A 19916-nucleotide genomic window follows, 5' to 3' on the forward strand; every position below is an offset into this window, starting at 1 on the left:
TAAAAACCACCCTTGTTGAACCTAAGAGACTTCTTTTCTTTTCGTTTATTGATGTCAATTGTAAGCTATTTTTGTGTGTTCGCTGCTGTAATGGGTATCTCCCATCGGTTTTTTACTCATTACATTGCCTAGTTGTCATCCGAGGATGATGAATTCTTGCTGTGTGGCTGCAGAAATTAGAGTTCATATCAGTTCAACTCTCAACCTTTACTATTTGCCAGGTAACATCCGAATGAATGGAACTCTCACCTTCCGTCTTTCATTATCTTTATTGTGAGTAATTGATTATTCTCTATAACGAGCAGTAGAAATGCTTAAGCCTTAGTTTCCATTATGAACCCCATGAACCTTTACTTCTTAAGGACCTCTATAATGACCACAGGCCACTAATGAGTCTCTCCTGCAAACGGTTGTTATGGCAGCAGCAAACAGTCGATGCCGCGTGGACATATATTGACTTGTTGCCGTGCTAATGGTGTATTGTAATTGTAGTTAGTTTGTACGAGTATGAGTGACTTGCTGTTTTGCATTTCTCTGGCTTTACTGTCATCGGAGTAAGGTTAGTCTGAACTGAACGCAGTCATACATATCCTGCATAACAAGCGCTGGGCGCATGTGTAAATGTGTACGTGCCAGAGTGTGAAACAGTGTATTTTTAGTTTCTCCCAGACTGTGCAGAGGAGGTGCAGAGACTGCTGGATCTCAGCCCAGACTTCCAGCTCTAATAATGTGTGTGAGTGCCCGTCTACAGCATCCATAGTGTCTGGATAGAAAGCTTGACGTGCATTTTTTTTCTTTCCTCGAAGATGGGTGGCATTGTTGTAAAAGTTTTTGACAAAACTGTGCGAGGTGTTGCAGATTGGAGTGAGTTGCATCTGTAATGCATTTGTTAGCTCCACGGCCTACCTTACGGGCCCACATTTGCCCGTCTTATACAATTACAGAACTTTTTGGGGTTCAAAAGTGGGGCAATGCACAATTATACAAAGTTTAAGGGTTGGATTTCACTGCAGTAATGGCTTTATTGAGAGAGTATCTGTTGATCGCAGGTATCTGTGTTGGTTGGCAGGTTTTGAGGTTTCTAATGAGATCTGATAGACTGGTTTATTTAAGGCAAATGCTGTGCTGGCTAGATCACTAGATCACATTACTAAGCATCAGCCTTTGCTACTCTCCAAACCAAGAGACCTTTAAAGCGAATAAAGCTCATATAATTCCATCCTCTTGTCATATCATGTTTTTGCTCTTTTGAAATAAGAGTTTGATGTATTATGTAGTCAGGCTCTTTAAAATTCACAATCCAAGGCTTCCTACTTTGTCAAACCAGACCATTTATTGAAACTAAGTTGCAGAAACATCTGATTTATGGACTGAAATGTGTTTACACGTTGACACTTAATCAGTATTCAGAAACATAGCCTTCTTTGAAAGACAGAGTGAGCTCATTGCCAGATGCTACCAATAATAATGGTGCATTTACATATAGAATACAATATTTAATTTATTTATTTAATTTAATTCATTCATTAATGTATTTACTTATGTGTTTTGTTAGAGAGCCAATATTTGACTGGAACGTGGACAGTGAGCGATAAGGGTAATGGGTTCGGGACATGAACCATGAGCACAATAACCTCTTTTATGACATGAGCAATTCACATCACTCTGTAACATTGCTCTGACATGGTCCGTTTACTTCTAAGGGTGAAATAAGGGGTGAATATGGGCATTGGCAGTTTAAGCTTTTAATTCACCATGAAATCGAAATGAAAAATATATTTTTTTATGGAATATTGGAGTGGTTATTATAAATGATTTATCTGTGCACATCATTGTTTTGAAAAAATTCAAGTGCCCTTAATCTTTAATCAAAATACCTTTCCCTCTTTCTTGCTAGTATTCCTTCTCTGATGTTCACTGATGTGAGGGCGGGACAATAACCTCACTCCTCCAGCAACCTGTCAATCACGTGAGATCACAGCAATAGCAAACAACAATGATCCATTGATCCGATCCATTGATCCAATCAATTTTGTCAGATGGACAAAATCAAGTCATTATTTTTTTTTTTTTCTCATTCAAGAAGCCTTTTCACTTTAATATACATCGCAATAGTGAAGAAAGTATGATCGCAACTTCCGTTTCATGCCAACTTTAAATCTATGTTGGGAAAGCTACTTTGAAATCATAAAAGCTGCTCGTTATTTTTTCTTTTTCTTCGTTTTCTTTTCTTTCTGTCTTTTTTTTGGAGTGATTGATTTACATAAAATTTTTTTTTTATTTTTTATTATTCAAAAATGCTGCTTAAAAAAATCTATTTATTCTGCACAGCATTGGGATGTTTTTTTTCTCTTAAGTTAGGCCTACACATTGGAGATTTAGGTTAACCATGGTCGTATGTAACTGAAAGTAGTGCCAGAATTCATTCTGTTCTGTCCGAGTTGAAAAATCCCAACATAGATTCTAAATATTGTATGTGTCAAAGAGTGAGAACTCACGAATCCCTGTCTTTGTTCTCGAAATGTCATACCATGTTACAGTACCGTTTCCTTCAGGGAAGAGTCTCAGACTCTGTGTGTGCGGGGGTTGCACTGCCAAGTGCTCCGGGTGACAGAACAAAACAATTTTCTGTTCTATTCTGTTCTGTTCTATTCTTTTCTGCCCTTTTTTAAAACAGAACCATCCTGTTAGACCTTTTGCCCACATGTTTGTTTGGTGTCACCTTTTGGGCAAGAACCAAGGCTGCCAGAACAAAATTCTTTAGTTTAGAGATAATGTATTGAGTGGTGGTACTGTATAATGCACCTGTTCTACAGTAGTTTCTACATTATATGACCACTAACTGTCTCCATTTGCAGTATATTTGATCAAGGTATGTGTATGACTGTGTGTGAAGTTACATATTGAGTCCTGTAGAATGTTATTCATTAAACTTATTTTTTAAGTGTAATGAAATAAAAAATGAACTATACAGTGCATACCCAGTAAGCCAGATAATGCTGCTTTACAGTAATTAATGTTTTATGTTTAATTTACAATCTCATTATCAGAGTTGCTTTGATCATGATCACATATACTTTGATTCAGTGCTTAACTAATTAAAATGATTTATTTTTTGTTGTTCTATTTATAGACTTTGGCAACTGCAGCAGAGAGATTCCAAATGGAGCATCAATGGAAAGATGAATTTGAAGTAAGTTATTCTATAACACATGTGTTCTGAACACTTACAAGGTGCTACAACACATACAATTACATTCTATTTGATTTCCCCCCAGTTTCACAGACAAGGCTTAGGTTTAGTCCCAAACTAAAATGCATGTTTGAGCTGTTCTAAGTTGTTTTGTCTCAAGATGCATACCAGTATAGCTTTTTTTTGAAGACACGTTTATAACGTTCCCAACCTTTTTAGCCTTAAAGGGATACTCCACTTTTTTGGGAAATAGGCTCATTTTACAACTCCCCCATAGTTAAACAGTTGAGTTTTACCGTTTTCGAATCCATTCAGCCGATCTCCGGGTCTAGCAGTACCACTTTTAGCATAGCTTAGCATAGATCATTGAATCGGACAAGACCATTAGCATCTCTCTAAAAAAATGACCAAAGAGTTTCGATATTTTTCCTATTTAAAACTTGACTCTTCTGTAGTTACATCGTGTACTAAGACCGACGGAAAATGAAAAGTTGCGATTTATACTGTTGGAACTATACTCTCATTCCTGCGTAATAATCAAGAAACTTTGCTGCCGTACCATGAGTGCAGCAGGCGTAATGATATGACGCAGCGCCTGAAAATAGTCCCCAGCTCAGTAACTTCCAACGTGACCGGGACTAAGTTTGTCTAACCTATTAGACCTATTTTCAGGCGCTGCGTCATATCATTACGCCTGCTGGACTCATGGTACGGCAGCAAAGTTTCTTGATTATTACGCAGGAATGAGAGTATAGTTCCTAGCCATATCAGCTTAGAAAATCGCAACTTTTAATTTTCTGTCGGTCTTAGTACACGATGTAACTACAGAAGAGTCAAGTTTTAAATAGTCTTTGGTAATTTTTTTGAGAGAGATGTAGTCAAAGAATAAGCCATTACCTTGAGCAACCGACTTAACCTCAGTAGTATTTGCTGTACTATGTTACTGCTACTATACAAATAAATTGAAACTGAACTGAATACGTAATTGAATCTGCCATGCATCCCACATTTCTAAATACTTTGACATTCTTGCATTAAAAACAGCTAGATAAAATAGAATGCAGTGATCTCGAGACTTTGGCTATTTTTAAATTTACATGCTCAAAAACAGTGAGAGATGCAATGCAAAAGGCCAAAGACGTCTGCCTGAATGTGTCTAGGTATAGCCTGGTGCTTTAAAGAGCCTCAATTTAAATACTTTTCTGAGAGGGTTTTACTGTAAAACAGCCAACTGTCAGCATACTAATTAAAACACTGCTGTTAAAAATATCAAAATAAACTAGCCAGCCTACCTAATCAACTTGCTGGCTGTTGGATGACTAGTCAACCTCATGACCCATCTATACTTACAAGTGACTTGTCACTACGCAACCATAGGACTAAGTAACATGCATAACATCATATCCTACATGGTTCAGTAAAAAAAAAAAAAAAAAAAAAAAAAAAGAGTATCAGTTTGCATCCTGCTCATTGAAATTTATCTTAGGCTGTGGAAGACATCTTAGATGACTGACTTGTTCACAAGAATAAAATATGACATGTTATGCAGATTTTTAATTAGATCATTCCAAATGAAGGCCACCAGTAGGAGACGTTTTTGAAATTGATAATACCTCCACTCGATTTCACTGCTTAAATGCTTTGGTGTGCTAGACCTCTTTGTTTAATTAAATGAAATCAAGATTCATTACATTAAATGCAAACAAGTGAATAGATATATTAACAAATAAATAAATAAACAATCTGATTGTACAATGGCCATATTGTTTTTCCTCTGTGTGTATTTGAGTTTTTTATTTAAGTGAGAGAATGTGTTGCAGCTTAATGGATCTAATTTCACTACCCACACTCAGTGCAGATGTCTAAACATTTGATTTCACTGAATACACATTTTGCATTTCTCTCGAGGATTTATTTTTACTGTAGACAGTGACACACACATCCGCGCACATACCCACCATATGCCGTGAGGGCCTTTAGCCTTAACCGCAGAGCGGTTTAACATCAGCAGGTTATCCTGACCACTTGCTGTAAAACCTGCCATGACCAAGCTTTCTTTAGCTCTCCATAATGCAGTTCACACTTGCTACGAAGCAAATGTCTGACAGTTCAGATCTGTGGAACACATGTTGAATGCATGCTTGGCAACAGTGATACTGTCATTGTATGATTTGCATGATGGGTAGGTTTTCTGAGGACACTTCAGAGTAATAATGTATGGGTATAAAGATTTAGGCTGGTATACACTCTTAAAAATAAAGGTTCTTTATTGACATCTATGGTTCCATGAAGAACCTTTAAAATACATGGAACCTTTCCATTGTACAAAAGGTTCTTTATAGTGGAAAAAGGTTATTTAGATTATTTAAATGGTTCTTCAATAGCACAAAATGGTTATTCTATGGCAATGTTGCGAAAACTAGACCAAAAAATCTCAGGTTTGAACCCCATAATAGCCAAAATACTGTTTATGTTTATTATCTGAACTGTTTAAAATTTTTTCTTTCTTGCTTTCTCTGCAGGACGATGATATAGTTTACTTTAATGCCAAGGATAATGTGAGTATATAATTCAACTCTTCACAGACAGACTTCAGCTCACATACACACTCAGCGTTTTTTTCAAGCACAGATACTATATCAAACATGAATGCCGCGAGCTCTTCGGTCCAGTTATGACAATGCGTTAGTGAGCTTATGAATGAGTTATTTAAGACAGTCAAGAGCTGATCAGAATGTATCTTCTCGGTTGACGCACGCTCGCTGGATACACACTTTTAGTGCGACATACATCTCAACTGCCAATTAGTGTGTGTAAAACACACGGAGGGAGCTTGTGCAATAGATTGTGTAAAAAGGCGGAAAGAACAGGAAGAAGGAACATGTAGAGAAAATTAGGTTTTATTCATCAGCACTAGTTTGGAATATATAGAGTACCTGCCATACAAAGCTTTATAAGATGATTATATTAATAGATGAATTGGCAAGAAATGTATTTTGATATTGATATTTGATGTAAGCTGTATCAAACGTTATTTATTTGTTTGAATATATTTTGTTGGGTTTTGATTAGTGACAAACTGATCTATCAGGTATTGTTATCATTTACTCATCCATGTCGTTCAAAACCCATAGGCTACAACCTTTTCTTCTGTGGATCACAAAAGGTGACTCCAATTTGTGAATTTGCAAACATTCACTGATGTTCAAGAAGGCAACACGATGCATTAAGAGCTGGGGGTGAAAACTTTTGAACAGGATGATGATGTGCAAGGTCTTATTTTGGTAAAAGATTATATTTATTCATTTAGTACTGCCCTTCAGGAGCTACGTACTTACATGTTTCACAGAAGACAAAAAGAGTACAATTTACCCTAATCATCCAATAAAAAACACAATTACACCCCCTGTTGCCTTCTTGTGCATCACTGAATGTTTTCACCTTTTGTAGTAGTTGTGTATGACCCTCAGTCCCTCAATTGTCCTCAGTGTGAAAATATGGATCTCAAAGTCATACAGTAACAGCTGGAAAGGGTTCAAATATGCAGAAGATACTGGAAAACCAAAGAATGTGCAGGACCTGGAGGATATTTCTGAAGAAGAGTGGGCAGTTTAACTGCTCATGACAAACAAGGGACTTATTCAATAAAAATAGCATGCGTTTTTTATGATCCGTTCTTATTTTGTTCAAATTATTAACATTGTCACAGATTCTGCAAGCAGTCTGTAAACTTTTGAGCACAACTGTGTGTGTGTGTGTATATATATACTGTGTATATATATATATATATATATATATATATATATATATATATATAAATTGTAAAATAAAAAAATATAGGGCTATTGCATTAAAAATAATATCAATCTGCTGTACCTATTGTACCAGAGTTGTTTCTGTTGTTGTTTTTTCTTTCAGCTTGATGCCAATGAAACAGAAGGAAAGAAAAACCGGATCAGACCTGAATTTAAAGAAGACCCGTCATTCAAAAATCGCTTCACCTCCTACAACCATACGGGTGTGCATATCCCTACGGACATATATGACGGCTGTAAGTAACTTCCCCACCCCCCACAGACGCTTCCATAGCGCTCTGCCGGCTCCGCCGTAACATATTATCTACTGCTGGGAATCTGATGAGATGCTCTGCTGCAGATTGCTTTGGATGTCAGTTAGAAAACCAAGTATAAGTGTGTCTTTGTGAGAGCTTTTTGAGGAGAATTATATAATCTATTTGACAGCAGCAAAGACTCTCAGGGGAAACTTTTGTCAGAATAAGTGCAGGTGCGCTTGTTTGGATAAACCCACGGTATGCGTGCGCATCTGTTTAAACTCTATATGTGCTTTCTCAATGGTTTTTAAGCAGGGATAGAAGGCTGGCCAAGCCATAGTGTCTCAGTTGGCCTGCTGGGATAGCGTCTGGCTCTTTGGTGTTAGACGGCCCTTCCCTATTGACCTTGTCATACACACACCCATGCACACAAATGGAAGACAAATAAATTCAGGTAATTACTTTGGCCATTGTGCCCTTTGGTAAACAGGGTAGCAGGCTTTTTGAAATGACATCAGGTCGGACAGTTGTGCTGTGGTGAGCATAATGTTATATGGGGGATGCATTTGCTTGCTTTTTAAATAAAGAATACCAAATCAGACCAAGTGATGCTTCAGTCTCTAAGCAGTGAGTTAAAGTCTTTCCAACACACACTGGCAGAGGTGGCTGCCCCTGTAATTTAAGAGGGGAGTTTCCTTGTCACTTGTCTTGTAATTGTATACCATTTTATGCAATTATCTGTGAGTCATTTCCTAATCCTATATTGCTATTTCTAATTTTATGTGCGAGTCATTTACAAAGGCTTTTTGGGTAGGGTTGTTTCATCTGGTTATCTGTAGTTTTGAGCTTGTTGGTTATTATTTATATGTTAATTGTGTGACTGAAGCACGTGTTTTGGGCCTTTAAAGACTTAGGGATCCCCCAGACTCAGTAACTAATATTATTATATTCAGGAATGTGATTCTTCTGTTTATAATTGATTTCCACATTTTCCGACCTGAGAAGTATGACCCACGTACAATTTATTTGCCATTCATGTTAATTGTATGGATAAGATGAGCAGGAAAATCTGCAAAATAACTTCTAATAAATAGGCTGAGTAAATGATGGCTGAATTCTCATTTTTGGGTGAACTTTAAACTTTTATATTTAATAGTGGGAGAGATGGAAAATAACCAAGTGACAGAAAGTGACATAGATGGGAGGCAAAAAGGGTAGAGCTGTAATTGCTGTGGTCTTGGGTCTGACCTGACCTTGTGCCAGAAGGAAACATGATACGTGTGTAGAATGGAACTTGTGGCCAGACTCATACTCTGTGCTGAAACACAGTTGTGTGTGAGTAATGTCCAATATTACTGGAGTGTGTCTATATGTCCATTAATTCCAAAGGTTGTTCACACTATGTAAGGCAGTGAGAACCTAGTGGCTTTTCTACAGCGACCGTAAAAGCAAAGTTTGCACGCATCAACCTCTATCAAACACTCAAAGACCACAAATAGCCTGGAACCACCGGCACACGCACACACATACAGAAATAACACGGATCTGCCACTCCCGCCGGGGAGAAAATTGGATTTTCGTGGATAAAGTAGTACATCGTTTAGGGGTTGCTAGGGGAGGGTGGGAGACCCCCCTCTGCCAGAGTCAGCCAACACCAAGAAAAACTTAACAATGATTAAGAGAGACAATTCACAGTGGGTGCCGGCAAATTTCCTCTCCTTCACATCCAAAAGGATGGATGTAATAAGTGGAGGTTGAGGAAATAATCAATACTTCAAATGATATTACTTCAGAGATATTTTATTCCACAATATTTATTTAAAAACCAAAATGGTTAGATTAAATGTTTCACTTTAGATTTATTTTTTTGTAGGAAATGTAAGATTGACCTCTGATGATAGCTAATCTGTCAAAAGGCTAAATGTAGTGTAATGTACTGCAAATGTCCTGTAATGTTCTATTCGGATTCAACTGAAGCAAGTTTTTACTTATTTTCATGAAAAAAAAAACATTGTACAATGTAGATAGATAGATGGATGGATGGATAGATAGTATAAATCAAATTATGTCTGTAATTTGTTCGTAATATTTGCAATCCATTTTGAACATGACCTGATTTATTGTGCAAGCTGCAATTTCTCTCTAGTCATTGATCAGGATTTTGTCTTTTTTTGGAGAAAAAAGCTCAAGAAAATGTGCCTTTTCTCAGCCCTGCTCTCTCGCCTCTGTTGCATGCCATCCAAATAAAACTAGTTATGGTTGTTATAACACAGAATTTTTCATGCTTCATTACAATAACTGTTGACACACAGGCTGTCTTCTCACCTGATTAGCATATCTCCACTAGCACTTCTGACTGCCTATCAGCACGCAGCCTTTTCAGAAGCAAAATGTTTGATAGGATGATTATAGGTTTCCATGGTTCCCTCAGTCATGATGTAATAAAGTCAATAAGCTTGTTTGCGGCTGAAGAGATGAAGAGCCCTCAGTGTACAGCGCAGAATCATTCTGTTAACAGCGGTTGAGGTGAGGGTAAATTACACCTCTCTCTGTGTCTCTCCTCCTCCTCTCTCTGGACTCTATAAGTCACTGTAAGCACCATGACCTCTGTAAATAGATTAAAGTATTCAAAGTATTACCGTGAATCATGTGTTGTGATAATATTTGTTAGTTAAAGGTAATGTAATTATTTAACTGGCTCAATACAATATTAATCAATACATTGTGTGTTATTGCCTGTGTATTCCAGCCACCATTGTGTTGAATGAGCTAAACTGGACTGAAGCGTTGGAAGATGTCTTTAAGAAAAACCGAGAAGAGGATCCAACGCTACTATGGCAAGTGTTTGGCAGTGCTACTGGATTAGCTCGCTTTTACCCAGGTAAGTGCTTGTGTCGGTTTAATTCAGAACTATTCACACATGCACATTACAATCAGAACTCACACACACACACAGCACAGCCTCCTCCCTCCCTTTGCAAGACTCTGCTGTCTCTAATTGGTAAACATAGCATGTAGTCCCGGCTCAAATTACACCAAATTTTCATAACAAATCATAAGATCAAATATCTCAGCAGAGGGCTCATTGTATTCTTCTGGAATTTAATGATGACAGAGGAGAAAAGTAATGAGGTGCTCAATTCATTTTCATTACTTTCAGAAAAGAAAAAAAACCCCGGTGCATATAACCGTGCCTTAGCCACTGTTGAACCTCTATCCCTTAATGGCTTTATATGAGTTTGTTGTGTGTAGAGGAATAATTCAACCAAAATTCTGTGACTCTCATGTTTTACCAAATCTGTGTGACTTTTTTTCTGTTTCTTTTGTATAACACTAAATATGAATTTTGGAAGAATTTTCTCACTATTCTTTTTTTTTATATATAATAAAAGTGAGTGGGGCCTGGGGCTGTCTATCTTCAAAAAAGGACTCAAAAAAGCATAAAAGAGGTCCGTATGACTTCTGAAGCCATTCAAACACCTTTGTGAGAGGAACAGATCAAAATGATTCACTGGCAATCGTCCACTCCACTGGGCTGTTAACAGTTGCAGTCGAATCATTGAATCGTTGAACTGGAGAAAATCAGATCATTGAATGAATCAGTCAGACTGGGTTTGTGAACCAGATTCATTGACTCAGAAGAATGATTCACAAATAGGGCATCGCTACTTCTCGCATGAACTCTTACGAAGAGCAAATGTCAGAATTTTCTGTTAGAAATGTACATTTTAGTGTGTTCTTCTATTCCAGACTTGGGATATAGTGCACAAGTTGTTTTATTTTATTATGAATTTTTTTTTTTTTTTTTTTTTGGGTCTTAACAGCCTTAAGCCGGGCTTCACACTGTACAATTTTGGCCGTCTGAGACAGATTTAGCAAATCCTAAAAGATTCATCTGATCCTAGGCTAAAATCGTACGTTTTTGACCGTTAGTTTGACATGTTCACAGACAGCCGATTAATAACCAACGAAATTCTGGTAGTGTCAGAAGATTTGACTCGCAGTCCTGCAGTGTGACTTCTCCTACGACGACCGTCAAATTTTCTTCGTTTTTCAAGACAAGCCATGATCAAAATGAACGTTATAGATTTTTTTGCAGCCGCCATTTCAATCCCGCGTGTTTTCTTGTGTGGTTCCGTTAATCCATTAATGACAACTGAGATCTTACAGTGTGACATGGCTTACAGCAAGGATCCTGTTCGTACAGTCTGACAAGCAGAAATGACTAATGACTATTATAAATCGTACAGTGTTGCACCCGACTTTAGTCCTCATTCAGTTTTATTATATTGAGCGGAGAGGCTGGGATAGTCTTCAGAAATTCAACTTTAGTATTCCTCTGAAGAAAAAAGTAATACAGGATTTTGAACAACATGAGTGAGTTCTCATTTTTTGGGTGAACTATTCCTTTAAGACTGTAATTGAACAAAATGTGGGCCCCAAACCATTGATTGTCTCCTTATAGATACATGCACGCCTATAAAATATTGATGTTCTTGTAAACCTCAGTTCATTATATAGCTGGCAGAACACTGGTCGATTACTTTGTTACGGCCAAATCACAGTGTCTCAGACTATCTGCTGGCACTTACAGCTGTGATCCACTCACTAAATGTCAAAACGTGGGATGCCATTTATGAAGAAACATGTCTTGTTAGATGTTCAGCTGTGATAGTCACAGATGAGCACCCTCTTTTGCACCAGGTTATTTTCTCAGTTAAAGAGAAAAATCGAAGCTGAAATCCTACTGGGGCAACCAAGGCCCTTTTTTCCACACATCGGCTTACTGCAGTCAATATAAACCACAAACCGCCCCCCACCGGATACAGAAACAGGTTTCTAGTGAGGCTCGCTGATGTGCTCACGACATAGATGTGACAAATCAAATGGAGTTTGAGATCAGGGGTCATTCATATTTCCATATCCTGTCTCTGTCCATTCAGCTTCCCCTTGGATGGATGCCAGGAAAACGCCCAGTAAAATCGACCTGTACGATGTGCGCCGGCGACCTTGGTACTAATATGCGCTTCTGTGTGTGTGCTCTGAATTCTTTTTCATTTATTCCCCTTTTTTATTGAACCTTCTAGTCTTTGTTCTCTCAGTTTAAAATTATCCTTGAAAGAGATCCAGAATATTTCTTTCTTTGTATCCAGGTATGTTCAAGGTGCGGCCTCGCCCAAGGACATGCTGATTCTTGTTGATGCGTGAGTATTATGTGCTTTTTAAATTATTAAAAATAGAAAAAGATTATAAATCTTCACTTGAATTGGTCTATCCTTCCCTCGCATACCTGTAACAAATCCTTCCCTTGCGCATCAAAATGACCGGAAGCCCTAAAATTATAGCCCAAAACTCTTCTTTTTTTTTCTTTTTTTGTCCAGAACGCTTATATCTTTTAATTTTTATACGATTTTTTTTTAATGCAGTTAAAAAAAAAAAAAAATGTATGTATCTTTAAATTTCTAGATTTTATCAATACATAATATAATTTAAGCACATTCTTCACATTCTTTCTACTTAAATTCAAAATGACCCCAGTACATGCAGTAATCAGCTCAAACTATCTCACATTGGGTCAGTTTGGGTGTCTCTGTTGACCTCTTGTGGAAAAAAAATATATATAACATGATATTTCATGACTCTTGCCACTAGATGGCCTTATAGCTCTATATGGAGCAAATGAGCTGTTCCGCTGGGTCCCAAAGTCAGTTCTTGAGTTTATCTCTTCAATATGCATTCAGATACACATGTAGACACTATACAATTATTTTTGGTAAAGTTTTAGCATTTTTATTTCTCATTTTAAGTTGTCCACTGAAGCATTCCTTGCATTTCATTCATTCCTAAGGGGGTCAAATTGGTATCCGAGGAGAGGATATAGGTTAAATGTCTTTAGTCTTACATGCTGTGGCATAGATGTAGAGATTCCATGATATGTGTTGAGTTGTGTTAGTAGTGAGTTGAAACTCACAATTATGTTAAGGGACGTGATAATTCTGAAACACAGGTCCAGCTGACCAATCAGAGCACATTGCGCATTTTGGAAGGAGGGGCTTCATAGAGACAGAAACTAAACAACAAACTATTTGCGCAACAAACCAGTGTGTTTATGATTACAAAAATAAATTTAAATAATACGATAACATATCAAATTGAAAAATAATACGATTTCTAATGACACTGTATCTTCAGGAAATCAAACCTATATGAATGGCTTGCTTATGGTTGTCTCAGCATATTAAAATTGCAGCATTTTTTTTTTACCCAAAAATTCTGTTGTCATTTACTTGCTGTAATATTGTTTATATTATATATCTCTTTAACTGGCATTAACTGGTATTTGTATTGGTGTGTTGCAGGAGTGGAAGTGTGTCTGGACTGACCCTTAAACTGATCCGAACTTCTGTCAGTGAAATGCTGGAGACACTTTCCGATGATGATTATGTCAATGTTGTCCATGTAAGTATGATCATATGCTATGTGGGCACACTGTGAAGTTTTGGCTGTGACAACCGTAGGACTCACTCATACCATGTACTTGCAATAGTTTATATACATACATAGTAACAATGCACTTTCTCATTCTGCTTTTCACAGTCCCTCGCTTACATTTCTATACTTTTCAGAGCTATTCTGGAACTTTGTGTTGCAGCGGTACTATTTTTAGGATGTCACTTTTGCTATAATATCCCTAATTTGCAAGATAGCTTGTTAGCTAATTTGTAAGCTTGGATAGTGACAATTTAACATCTGTTAAAGGGGTTGTATAATGCCCTTTTCATAAGATGTAAAATAAGTCTTTGATGTCCCCAGAGTGTGTATCTGAAGTTTTAGCTCAAAATACCCCAGATATATATTTTATATAGCATGTTAAAGTTGTCACTTTTTGAGGGTGAGCAAAAATGCACCGTTTTTGTGTCTGTTCCTTTAAATGCAAATGTGCTGCTGCTCCCGGCACAGGGGGCGGAGCTTCAAGAGCTTGTGTCCTTTTACCTCACACAGAAATGCACTGGAAATTTCAAAAACTTTTAGCCTTTTATGTTCAAACTGAAGTCAGAAAGATGAAGAGACTCAAGAAGATGTGACAACATGTAGAAGCAACAGGACATTTCTGAATGGTTAGTTGGTGAATTTATGTAGCTTATGTGTAGTTATCTTCTAGTCCTTAATTAGCATATTCTGTCTTGATAATCTATAAATCGTGTTCCCGAGGGCGGCTTTATGTCAATTTTAGGGTTCATGATGTCACTAACCCTGGAGGAATGTCGTGTAGTTCCTTACCAGCCGTTTGTTGTAGTCCTTAAAAAGCAATTTCTTTAAAAGAAAATATCTCCCTTTGCTTTGAACTTTGAGCGTTGTAACTTTGCAGATGTTGTTTATGCTCAAACAGCAACATTACACACTAACTAAAGTTAGAAAAGTGAAATCATATTCAACCACCCCTTTAAATGAGTAGCCTATACATGAATAGCAATATTTGTAGCAACATTTTGGCGTCTCATCACTCATCACAAGCACAATTCTGTTGACAAAGAAGCGATCTTTTTTTCTTTACGGTTGTTAAAGTAGTTCACTCAGAAATAAACAATTTGTTTTATTCGCCGTCCTTCATGTTGTTAAACACCCACGTAAATACCTTTCTTCCAAGAAAGATGCAGTATAGCTGAGCTGTCAGATTCGAAAAAATTGTAAGCAACTAGCAATTAGCAACTAAATGTTCAGTTTGGTTCTGCACAAACTATAATAAATGTTGCTTTTTCACTGTTTGAAGTTTTCATGACTAATAATGGTTGCAGAAAGCGCTTGTTACTAAAAGGAAAATGTTTATAAATGACAAACTGTCTACAGAATGGGATTGAAATATCAGAAAAGTGTGACAACCGTATTTAGCGGCAGCTGTACAGTAAAAATGGAACAAGACATTGTTACTCTGGATTCAATTTAAAGTGAGGAGTTTCTATAGTTTGTGGGTTGCAGGTTGCTGTGTGGTGTACAATAACAACATCAAGTGTGTGTGTGTGTGTGTATAAGAGAGAGAGTGAGACAGAGGAGTTGTAATGAAATATGGATCTGGCGGCAGCTTGCCACTTGAAAACAGGCGCTTAATGAAAAGGCTGCTTCTGGGCTCTGTGTGCTGAATTGAAAATGGCTGGACAAAGTGAGGGGAAGAGATCAGGCTGAGTGAGAAAGAGAAGGCCAGAGAAAAAAGGGAGGAAATTGCTATATATCATTCCTCTCGGAAGGAGCCTCCAATCCATCTTGGCTAGCTGATCTTTTACTCTGTACTTATTTTTCCTCTGACCAAAGGAGCTCACAGGATGCTCATGTCCAAGCCGGCATGCTTTTTGTGGAGGTTGTAATTTCTTAAAGGGATAGTTCACCGAAAAATTTAGATTTTGTCATTATTTACTTACTCTCGCGTTATGTTTCAAACATGAATAGCTTTTTTCCCCATGCTCTTTTTCTTTCAATTACAGTGAACAAGGACGTGTACTTTCAAGCTTGAAAAATTATGCCAAACCACCATAAACTGATATAAAAGTGGTACATATTTTGTGCGAGAAACTCAGCTGTAGCTTTGCTTGAAGTCTTCACTAGAGAAATGGTGATGTCTCTGATTCATGACTGAGTGATTATTTTGAGTCAAATAATTTAATGATCGATTTACAGTGACCTGATTCTCGAGTTCATCTCATTGACTCAGCAGTTAATAGCTCACTTGAGGAGAAAATCGTGAATAATGACTTCTGCTCACACAAACTTGTATGAATTCATTAGAATCTTGCGATGACTTTAGACTTTTACCACTTTTACAATGCGTTTATGGTGCTTTTGTTAAAGGAATAGTTCACTTCAAAATGAACATTCTGGAATAATTTACTCACCCTCAAGTTGTTTCAAACCTGAATTTCTTTCTTCTGCTGAACACAAAAGAAGATATTTTGAAGAATGTCGGTAACCAAACAGTTGATGTACCCCATTGACTTCCATTGTAGGAAAAAAAGATACTATGGAAGTCAATGGGGTACATCAACTGTTTGGAGATAATTTTCATTTTGAAGTGAGCTTTTCCTTTAAGCTTGAAAGCTTCAGTCTCCATTCATTGTAATCGCATGGAAAAGAGTTGCAAAAAGAAAGCCATGCTGGTTTGAAATTATAAATCACATTCAGTTTTTGCACTCAGGGTGATATTGCCCCCAAAAATCATGCTTGGTATCATACATTTTTTATTCTTCAGTAAATAAAGTTTGATTAATTTATTGTTTTCACTTCTCAGAGGATTTTGAGGTTTTCTTGCATTGGGGAATCACTGTTCCGATAAAGGATTAGCTCTGAGAGATCTGTCAACAGGATTCGCTTCAGGGAACATATGCCAATGAGAGTGTAGTGTTGTGTTATGCGTACTGTATGTGTGTGAGTGTGCTTGTGTGTATTTGAGCGAGAACAGAAAGAGGCTGTGCCCACAGTCACATAAATGCATTAGTTTGATACCCAAAGATCAAATTTGGTATGTGTTTTTTGTACAGATCAGTAGTTTGAGTGCATCTGTAGTTTTAAATAAAAGGCCTATGTGGGCATTATGGGTAAAATAGTCATTGTGTTGGCTGAATCTATAAATCTATAATATGGTGGTAGTGATTTGTTTTTAGACTGTTTATCACCAGTGTACACAATATGTTCCATATGGTAGCTGTTACATTTGTGAATAGGAAAAGTGAGGAGGATTATGATCGGTATATACAGCTGTAATGATTTTAGCCAGGACAAATACAATATTTGATCATTTCAGTTGTAAGTAAAATTTAGACTTCCTTCATGCACATTTTTATACATTTTGCTTGATAAACAACTTCTTTCACAAGAGATGTTATACATTACTGCCAAGTCAGGAAGAACAACAAGACTTGGAGGAAAAATGTATTGTAATGCAGGCTGTGTTTGGAATTTAATACTGGTGTGCTGCTTATTGCATACAGCACAGTACATATGTATACGCAATATGCTGTTACACAATAATCTGTTATTCATATATTGTACTGGATGTGTGTATGTATGCAGCAAGGGGGCTCTCGACTGTCTCTTACAAACAAATGTTGCTCATTTTAACAAGACTTTGTAATATGATGCCACATATACAGCCAGTAACCCAAGGATTTCATAAATCTTCATAAATTTTTGAAAAGCCAACTGAAATTGAGATTTGGTCATGTAAACAAACAGTGTGGGCCAATGATGCAGGCGGTTACACATAAGATCATTAAAATTGCTTGAAACATGGAGTAAAATGCATTAATGCATGGCCACGTATACATGAAATACATTAAAATTCAGTATATCAATCAGGCAAATTCAGAAATTCAATTAAATTGATTCAGTTGATGCATTGCACAGTTAAACAAATAATCAGAATTTATTTAAATTATTATCAAAGCACATATTTTCACCATAAATTATGCTGCATAATTGCAAGTTTATATTTATATTAAAATAGTCAAGGCTAAATGAAGACAAGTGATGCAAATTGTTATAAAAAAAAAAAATTTGATTGCATAGCCAAATTCAGCCTTTTGTCTTAACACAGGAGCTATAATTATTATAGATGGTGCATATCCATGCAAATGTGACATTTATAGTGAAGGCAAGGCAAAGTAAGTATGACATATTATGATAAAACAATCTTCCTTTTTACTGGTCAGCTGAAGTGTCTCTAATTTCAGTCATTAATAACCAAGTTGGATCAAGGTTATTGATGCTCATTAGGGCAGTGCTGTGGCAACCGCCATTGAATTGTTCAAGGATATTACCAGATCCATCATTTCGATTGACTTATCTGTGGGGCGGATTTTCATAGGAAATGATTGACTAGTGTAATTGACTTGCAGCATGACATACAATTTGAATGGTGAACGTAAGATTAAGGCTTTAAATTGGTCCCTTGTGGTTATGGTTTTAAGAGGTGGGTGTCATGCAGGAAACTGTTTCCAACCTTCGTGTGGTTGGAGATGAACAATGGAATAAGAGTCTCAGTTTATGAATGAGGTATTTTTTTCCTCTCTGTTAAATGTTTACGAGCTCTTCACAATGAGAATGATCTGGAGGCTTCCTAAAGCTCAGTGATTGTACAATAGCCTCCGGAGCTGAAGTTGAGTTATGGTAATGGCCGTTTCGTTTCCGACATACGCTGTTAGCAGTAGACCAATCACAACATACTGGGCCATCTGGCCAATCAGAGCAGAGTAGGCTCGCGGAAAGGAGGGGTTTAGAGAGACTGAATCTTCAGATGAGTCATTTGAGAATCATTGAAAAATGTGGTGATGTGCAATGTATATTAAAAAAAAAAAAAAGGTTTTTACCTTTGATGCTTGTAAACTTGTAGGAGACCTCCAAAACAAAATTAGGAACCTTTAAAATGGCATAATAGGGGCACGTTAATAGATCTTTATTTACACAGCTGTGTGAATCTGACAATCACAGCAGTCAGCTTTTTATTCTTGCAATTAATCAAATTGTTATCAGTAAATATTTATATCCTTAATTATGCTGCATACATACATACACATACATATAATTATATATACATATATTACAATAATTTAAAATAAAAGAATAAATGAAAATTAATTAGGCTATTGGTTTTATAACCATTTCAGAAGTATAATAAACTGACTAAATTTCACATTTCATGATGCACTGTATTATTAATCAAATAATTAGAATTTAATCAAGTTGTTATCAGAGCAATTATGCTGCATAATATTTGTAATATATATATATATATATATATATATATATATATATATATAAATAAGCATTATACCTATATATGTTATATAACATAACATATATGTTCTGTCTGAATACTCAATTCTGATTGGCTGGAAGGTGTGCAATAAACCCGTTTAATGCCCAAGTCAGTTCAATCACCATTCTATAGTTTGATAATAAACATTTAACATACAGTATGCCTACATTTTATGTAAAATCAATTCATCTTTCAGCGAGAAACAGTTTTTAATTTATGATTTTTCGTGACAGTTCGTCATTCTTGCTAAATAGACTATTTTTGGATGATATTCAACCCCTCTGCTTCACATTTGGGTTATGATTATTATTGTATAAGCTGTTGTCTTTTTTTCTTTTTCTATTCTTATTTCTCAATAGGAATTTTAGAAGAAGCACCTGAGGGAATTTTAATGCTTATCTTAAACGTAACTGAAAACTTCTTTAAGTCCCCTGAGCTATTAAAGAGCAGCCCCCGAGAAATAAAAGCTTCTTCTTGGAAGCGGCATGACACGACAGAACTAGAACACTCACGTTATAATCATCGAAGCCATCTACGCTGTGAGTGTGCGCCGTCTGGTGTGTGTAGGGGTCTGTGTATCATCAGTTTGTCCTATTCCTCTATTTATAACCCGGCGTATGCTGAGAGCAGTGAGTCACGGGGGCCTCCGTGGAGATAATTTCAAGCGTTAATTAAATATTCAGTCAATGCTGGAACAACTAATCGAACCGTGACTCATCGGTTCATTCAACAGACACTGTGACATCCAGCTCATTCAACAGAGCACAGACACCTGATCCCACAATTACATCAATGACTGGCGCATGTCTCCTAATGACACCTCTCTTTGTCCGGCGAGAAATTCAGAGTGGGAAAGCCTTTCAGGTTGA

The 19916-nt window shown here is 36.8% G+C and overlaps 1 protein-coding gene across 5 annotated transcripts in view; it reads left to right on the forward strand.

Annotated features, from left to right (window-relative positions):
- LOC311290684 (voltage-dependent calcium channel subunit alpha-2/delta-1) overlaps window positions 1–19916 on the forward strand; it is a 108549-nt gene that overhangs the window by 39932 nt on the left and 48701 nt on the right. For all 5 annotated transcript variants that reach the window (XM_084409331.1, XM_084409332.1, XM_084409333.1 and 2 more), the window contains exons 4-10: window positions 3134–3193; window positions 5716–5751; window positions 7112–7244; window positions 9994–10125; window positions 12188–12257; window positions 12398–12448; window positions 13604–13703. In XM_084409331.1, coding sequence (XP_084265457.1) covers window positions 3134–3193; window positions 5716–5751; window positions 7112–7244; window positions 9994–10125; window positions 12188–12257; window positions 12398–12448; window positions 13604–13703 — 582 coding nt within the window. The remainder of the gene's footprint in view (window positions 1–3133; window positions 3194–5715; window positions 5752–7111; window positions 7245–9993; window positions 10126–12187; window positions 12258–12397; window positions 12449–13603; window positions 13704–19916) is intronic.

This window comes from Rutilus rutilus (assembly GCF_951802725.1).
Source record: "Rutilus rutilus genome assembly, chromosome: 5".
In the NCBI taxonomy this organism is placed as follows: domain Eukaryota; kingdom Metazoa; phylum Chordata; class Actinopteri; order Cypriniformes; family Leuciscidae; genus Rutilus; species Rutilus rutilus.